Source organism: Octopus bimaculoides, chromosome 23 (assembly GCF_001194135.2).
Source record: "Octopus bimaculoides isolate UCB-OBI-ISO-001 chromosome 23, ASM119413v2, whole genome shotgun sequence".
In the NCBI taxonomy this organism is placed as follows: domain Eukaryota; kingdom Metazoa; phylum Mollusca; class Cephalopoda; order Octopoda; family Octopodidae; genus Octopus; species Octopus bimaculoides.
This window is the reverse complement of record NC_069003.1, coordinates 35,878,979-35,887,488: the sequence shown is the minus strand read 5'-3', so window position 1 is coordinate 35,887,488 and position 8,510 is coordinate 35,878,979. Positions and strand designations below refer to the sequence as shown.

Below are 8,510 nucleotides of genomic sequence, written 5' to 3'. Positions count from 1 at the left end.
CCGAATGAAGGAACGAACGTACGTATGAACGATCGAACGAACGTACGTACGTATGTACGAACTAATGAAAGAACGAACTACGTACGTAAGTACGAAGGAACGTACATATAAACGTACGTACGTACATATAAACGTACGTACGTAGGCAGGAAATAACGAAAGAACGTACGTACTTAGGAACGAATGAACGTACGTACGAACGAACGAACGAACGTGCGAACGAACGTACTTACCTAAGTACGAACGAACGTACATATATACGTACGTACGTACGAAGGATTGAAGGAACGTACGTACGTACGAACGAACTTACGTACGTATGAACGATCGAAAGAACGTATGTGCGAACGAATGAAAGAACGAACGCACGTACGTAAGTACGAACGAACGTACATACACACGTTTGTACGTACGAACGAACGTACGCAGGGAAGAAATAATGAAAGAACATACGTACGAACGAAAGAACGAACGAACGTAAAATAGAAAGTACGTACGAACGAACGAAGGAACAAACGAACGTACGCACGAACTAACGTGCGTACGTACGTAGGTAGGAAATAACGAACGAACGAATGAATGAACGGACGAACGAACAAACGTACGTACGTACGTAAGAACGAACGAACGAACGAATAAACGAACGTACGTAATTACGAACGAACGTACGTACGATGGAACGAACGAACGTACGTATTACGTAGGCAGGAAAGAACGTACGAACGAACGAACATACGTAGGAAAGAAGGAACGAAAAAAAGAACGTACAAACGTACGAATGAAGGAACGAACGTACGTATGAACGATCGAACGAACGTACTACGTATGTACGAACTAATGAAAGAACGAACGTACGTACGTAAGTACGAAGGAACGTACATATAAACGTACGTACGTACATATAAACGTACGTACGTAGGCAGAAATAACGAAAGAACGGACGTACGAACGAACGTACGATAAAAGAACGTACGTACGTATTACGTGGGCAGGAATTAACGAAAGAATGTACGTACGTACGAACGAAGAAAAGAACGTACGTACGAAGGAAGAAACGAACGAACAAACGTACGTACGTACGCAAGTACGAACGTACGTACGTATTACGTAGGCAGGAAATAACGAAAGAACGTACGTCCTTGCGAACGTATGTACGTACGAACGATCGAACGAACGTATGTACGAACGAATGAAAGAACGAACGCACGTACGTAAGTACAAACGAACGTACATATATATACGTACGTACGTACGAACGATTGAACGAACGAACGTACGTACGCAGGTCAGAAATAACAATTTACGTACGTACGAACGAACGTACGTACGTATTACGTAGGTAGGAATAAACGAAAGATCGTACGTAAGTACGAACGAACGCACGTACGAATTACGTAGGCAGGAAATAACGAAAGAACGTACGTACGTACGAAAGAACGAACGAACAATCGAACGAATTAAAGATCGAACGTACTTACGTAAGAACGAACGAAATAACGAACGATCGTACGTACGTACGAATGAACGAAAGACCTAACGAACGAACGATCGTACGTACGTACGTGCGTGCGAACGAACGAACGAACGAACGTACGAACGAACAATCGAACGAACATACGTTCGTACGAACAAACAAACGAACGAACGTACGTACGTACGAATGGACGAACGAAAGAACTAACGATCGAACGAACGAACGACAACGATTGAAGGAACGAACGTACAATCGAAAGTACATACGTACGTACGAACGAATGAAGGAACAAACGAACGTACGAACGAACGAGCGTACGTACGTCGGTAGGAAATAACGAAAGAACGTATGAACGAACGAACGAACGAACAAACATACGTACGTAGGTACGTAAGAACGAACGAAGGAATATATATATATTTGTTTATATATGTATTTATTTATTTGTATATATATATTTATTTATATATATATATATATATATTTATATATATTTATTTATATAGATATATATTTATTTATATATTTATTTATTTTATTTATATATATATTTATTGATTTACATATATATTTATTTATTTATATATAATTATTTATTTATATATATATTTATTTATTTAAGAACGTATGAACGAAGGAAAGTACGTGTGAACGAACGTACGTACGAACAAACGAACAAACAAACAAACGAACAAACAAACAAACGTACGTACGTACTTACGACCGACCGAACGAACGAACGTACGTAGGAAGGAAGGAACGAAAAAGGAACGTACAAACGTACGAATGAAAGAACGTACGAATGAAGGAACGAACGTACGTACGGACGAATGAACGAACTTACGTTCGTACGTACGTATGAACGATCGCACGAACGTACGTACGTAAGTACGAACGAACGTACATATATACGTACGTACGAACGAACGTACGTACGTACGAACGAACGTACGAACGTAGGCAGGAAATAACGAAAGAACGGACGTACGAACGAACGTACGTACGTATTACGTAGGCAGGAAATAACGAAAGAACGTACGTACGAACGAAGAAACGAACGAAAGTACGTACGTAAGCAAGTACGAAGTAATGAACGTATGTGCGAACGAATGAAAGAACGAACGCACGTACGTAAGTACGAACGAACGTACATACACACGTTCGTACGTACGAACGAACGTACGCAGGGAAGAAATAATGAAAGAACGTACGTACGAACGAAAGAACGAACGAACGAAAGAACGATTGAACGAACGAACGTAAAATAGAAAGTACGTACGAACAAACGAACGTACGCACGAACTAACGTGCGTACGTAAGTAGGTAGGAAATAACGAACGAACGAATGAATGAACGGACGAACGAACAAACGTACGTACGTACGTACGTAAGAACGAACGAATAAACGAACGTACGTAATTACGAACGAACGAACGAACGAACGTACGTATTACGTAGGCCGGAAAGAACGTACGAACGAACGAAAGTACTCATGAACGAACGTACGTACGAACAAACGAACGAACGAATAAATGTACGTACGTACTTACGACCGACCGAACGAACGAACGAACATATGTAGGAAGGAAGGAACGAAAAAAGAACGTACAAACGTACGAATGAAGGAACGAACGTACGTATGAACGATCGAACGAACGTACGTACGTATGTACGAACTAATGAAAGAACGAACGAACGTACGTAAGTACGAAGGAACGTACATATAAACGTACGTACGTACATATAAACGTACGTACGTAGGCAGGAAATAACGAAAGAACGGACGTACGAACGAACGTACGATAAAAGAACGTATGATAAAAGAACGTACGTACGTATTACGTGGGCAGGAGTTAACGAAAGAATGTACGTACGTACGAACGAAGAAACGAACGAACAAACGTACGTACGTACGTAAGTACGTACGTATTACGTAGGCAGGAAATAACGAAAGAACGTACGTCCTTCCGAACGAGCGAACGTACGTACGTACGAACGAACGAACGTACTTACGTACGAACGAACGAAGTACTTACGTAAGTACGAACGAACGTACATACGAAAGTACGAACGAACGCACATATACACGTACGTACGTACGAACGATTGAAGGAACGAACGTACGTAAGCAGGAAAGAAAGAACGTACGTACGTACGTACGAAAGAACGAACGAACAATCGAACGAATTAAAGATCGAACGTACTTACGTAAGAACGAACGAAATAACGAACGATCGTACGTACGCACGTACGTATGATTGAACGAAAGAACGAACGATCGTACGTACGTACCTGCGTACGAACGAACGAACGTACGTACGTACGAACGAACAATCGAACGAATTAAAGAACGAACGTACTTACGTAAGTATGAACGAACGATCGTACGTGCGTACGTACGAATAAACGAAAGAACGAACAAAGGAACTTACGTACGTACGTAGTTACGTTCGTACAAACGAACGAACATACATTCGTAGGAACAAACAAACGAACGAACGTACGTACGAATGGACGAACGAAAGAACTAACGATCGAACGAACGAACTACAACGATTGAAGGAACGAACGTACAATCGAAAGTACGTACGTACGAACGAACGAACGTGCGTATGTAGGAAATAACGAAAGAACGTATGAACGAACGAACAAACATACGTACGTACGTACGTACGTACGTACGAACGAATATATATATTTATATATATATATATTTATTTATATATATAGATATAAATTTATTTATATAGATATATATATTTATATACATTTATTTTTTATATATATATATATATTTATTGATTTATATATATATATACCTATTTATTTTATTTATATATATATTTATTTATTTAAGAACGTATGAAAGTAGGAAAGTACGTGTGAACGAACGTACGTACGAACAAACGAACGAACAAACACGTACGTACGTACGACCGACCGAAGGAAGGAACGAAAAAAAGAACGTACAAACGTACGAATGAAGGAACGAACGTACTTGCGTACCTACGGACGAAAGAACGAACTTACGTTCGTACGTACGTATGAACGATCGCACGAACGTACATATATACGTACGTCCGAACGATTCAACGAACGAACGTTCGTACGTATGCAGGAAATAACGAAAGAACGGACGTACGTATTACGTAGGCAGGAATTAACGAAAGAACGTACGTACGAACGAAGAAACGAACGAAAGTACGAACGAACGAATGAACGTACGTACGTATTACGTAGGCAGGAAATAACGAAAGAACGTACGTACTTAGGAACGAATGAACGTGCGAACGAACGTACGTATGAACTAACGAACGTACTTACGTAAGAACGAACGATCGTACGTTCATATATATATATATATAAGGTTAAGGAGGGTATTGGATTTAACCAAACCCGAAGATACAGGTAATACCGAGTAAGTGCTGTATACAGGCTAGTTGTGCCCCAATCGTATGAACAGGGTTGGAGATTATAAGTCGTGTATTAGCGTGTGTATGTATAAAAGGATAAAGAGAACAATGGTAAAGTTATATATTTCTAACTTTACCATCGTTCTCTTTATCCGTTTATATATTTATACACATATATATAAATTTATATATATACAATGTATATATATATATATATTTATTTATGGGTTTCAGCCAAGTGGCTGTGGTCATGCTGGATCACCACCGTGTATATACATATATATATATATATACACATGTATATATATACATGTATACACACATATATAGCGGCATATGTACACTTTGGTCTCACACACACATATACGTGTTTTTGAGAGAGAAAGTGCATTGAAATAGTAATTGTGGTAGTTTGGAAGGTGTCATCTACCTAGTAAAGCACATGCTCTGATTGTATTACACTTCTAAGCTTGTTTTTCATCCAAGCACCTTGGACAAGATCTACCGCAGCCTTGGGTTGACCAATGCCTTGTGTGTGAATTTCATAGATGGACACTGGAAGCCTGCTGCGCGCGCTCGCGTGTGTATATAGGTTTTTAGGTTATATTTTTGCCATGTAAAAGAGCATCTCTGTCATGGATGTAATATTCTAATTTTCTTTTGTTTTATTTTTCAGGCTGATTTCTTGATCCCCCACAAAAGATAGATGTGTGATTTGAGAATATATGCAATCTGAAAGCACCAGCAAAAGAGCAAACAAAACCTATTACATGCTCAACCTGAAAGCTCTTTGATGTCATTTAAAAACTCACAAAAAAATACTCTGTTTGTCATTTATACTCATTGATCACTTCCCAACATTTATTTAACACATTAATCAACATTATCAGCTATTTTCAAATCATGGAAAGCAACTGACAACTACCTCTGGCAGTATATATATATGAACCTGGAACTAACCATTTCTTATTTTAATAACAATAATAATAATAAAACAGTATTTCAACACTTTCACACACACACTGTAAAAAAAAAAAAAAAAATCATTGCCTGCTTAGGAAGTTGGTTTCATTGTTGCTACTATTTTTCATGACTCATTTCTTAATTCACACATTTGACAAAACTAATAATTATTTACAAATAGACTGTTTTTTATACTTTTCATAATTTCTGAAGAATATTAATATTGATATTGTTGTTGATGTTGTTGTTATTATTATTAAGGTGGTGATCTGTTAGCATACTGAACAAAATGAACATTTTGTTCATCTTTGCATTCTAAGTTCAAATTCCTCTGCAGAGATTGATTTTGCTTTTCATCCTTTTAGGGCTGCTGAAATAAATATCAGTTGAGGACTGAGGCTGTTGTAATCAACTCACCCCTCCTCCAAAATTTCAGGCCTTGCGCCTAGAGTACAAAGAAGTGTTATTAGTATTACATGACAGCAAATCTCAAATCTTGAGCCCCTTTCTTAGGATTCCTGCCGAATACAAGATGGCACTTTTCTGTGGGTTGGCGAAGTGAGTCTCTCAATTCTGTGTTCTGCGAAAATTGTAAACAAAGTTCTTGAGATTGACTGTGATTTGTCATTATTATTATTATTAGACAATTTGGAGCAGCCAGGTTTTAGACGAAGTGTTTGGGTGGGAGCTGAGGGAATATCAAGAAACACTAGGTATAATAATAGATATATCAAGAGATGATATTTACCCCACATAAACGTGGATGTTTTGTTAGAATAAATTAAACTGTGGTAAATATGAGGAACTCTCATATTGACTTTTGGTGCAAAACAAATGCTGGCGTCTATCGCTAGTGAGGAGATCGATTCCCACCACCTCCAGCAGTGAGGGCACCAGGTCCCATGATTTCGACCTTCCTTGGTCTTGTCACCGATGGACATTCACCTACAATGAATTTGTAGCTGAGGAACAAATAGTAATAATCGTTGTTGTTATAATTGTGGTGTGAGTTATTGCAAACGTTAAGAAAACAACGATTAGCTTTTTGTCATTTCCTTGCCTATAGGCGCAGGAGTGGCTGTGTGGTAAGTAGCTTGTTTACCAACCACACGGTTCCGGGTTCAGTCCCACGGCGTGGCACCTTGGGCAAGTGTCTTCTACTATAGCCTCGGGCTGACCAAAGCCTTGTGAGTGGATTTGGTAGATGGAAACTGAAAGAAGACCGTCATATATATGTACATGTGTGTGTGTGTGCGTCTGCATTTGTCCTCCCACCATCGCTTGACAACCGATGCTGCTGTGTAAAGAGGAATGTGGTACGCAAATTACCAGTAATCTTAAAAGACAAAGTGAAATGCGGTAAAAGACAAATTCAGAAGAGAAGTGAAACTAAGACTGAGGTCAGGCAAAGTAAATCGGAACAGGATTGGTGCGAAAGAAAACCAAGACGTGAACCTAGACTCAATTTGTGATGGCGTTCTCGTCGATGCACAGAAAATAGTGATACCATTTCACTGGACCTTTAAACAGTCCATACTACCTAGTGGTAGTTAATAGTTTCTGTAAATGGCCAGAAGTTTGTTGGTGTAAAAAACCAGTTTCCCCAACTGCGACAAATTTTTTACATGAGCAGTATGCGAGATTTAGCATCCCAGACACTATAGTGTCTGACAATGGAATACAATTTGTGTCTTGAATTTAAAAAGTTCTGTAAAACGTTTGCTGTAGAACATGTAACTACAGCGCCGTACCATCCCCGATCTGACGGACAAGCAGAACGCTTTGTCGATGTATTCAAGAGAGCCATGGATGAGGTAGCTCTACAATAACTCTTAAGAGTATACTTTGTGACACCAAATTCAAATACACCAGCAGGTATGTCACCAGTGGAGCTGATGTTTGCGAAGAAAATAAAATCACTCTTCGACAAATTGCTACCGGGCAAGAAAAGAAAAATTGCAATGGAAAATGCAGCAAGATTTTTCAAAATTGGTGAAAATGTATTTGTGAGAAGAGCATATAACAGGGTTGCGAAGATAGTGTGATTACCAAACGCATAAGAAAAATGCTATACTTGGTAAAAAGTAGAAAAGGCATATACAAGAGACACATGAACCAACTGGAAAAAAAAAAGATTCATTGAGAGCGAACCCAAGAGAATGGAAGAACCAATGGAATGTTTATACGATACATTTCAAGTACAATGAAACCACAGGTGATTGAACCCAGACACACAAGCGTAAGAAAAAGAAAATGTATGGAATTCCTAGAAGTAGATGCCAAAAGGAAAAAAAATATTAAATGTGTAACTAAGAAAAAAAAAAAAAAAGCTCAAAAAATGGAGGGGGTGATATAAAAAGTATTGCTATTAAAAGAAATGAAATGACACTCTCTAAGAAAAACTTAAAAGGGAGATGTTGTGGGGTTAATAATAATAATAGTACATCCCTCCCACAAGTGGTATGTTACTAGTCATTATAAATAAGGTGATGTCGGTCAGTATATAGAGAGAGAGTAGGAAGTAGACGGTCATAGGTAGTCGTGGTCTTGTCTCACTATGCTGCTGATATAGTTTTTGCAAGGTAGTGAACATTTGTGAAAAATGTTTCTCTTTTAAAGTAAAAAATGCCGTAAATATTACTCACTGTGATCCACCAACC

At 38.5% G+C, this 8,510-nt stretch overlaps 1 protein-coding gene across 1 annotated transcript in view; it reads left to right on the top strand.

The window, feature by feature from the left end:
• The window catches only part of LOC106874472 (uncharacterized), a 55,944-nt gene extending 49,860 nt beyond the window's left edge, over positions 1-6,084 (top strand). Inside the window, exon 41 of the mRNA XM_052975965.1 lies at positions 5,564-6,084. Coding sequence (XP_052831925.1) covers positions 5,564-5,576 — 13 coding nt within the window. The 3' untranslated portion in view covers positions 5,577-6,084. The remainder of the gene's footprint in view (positions 1-5,563) is intronic.
• Positions 6,085-8,510: the final 2,426 nt, after the last annotated feature.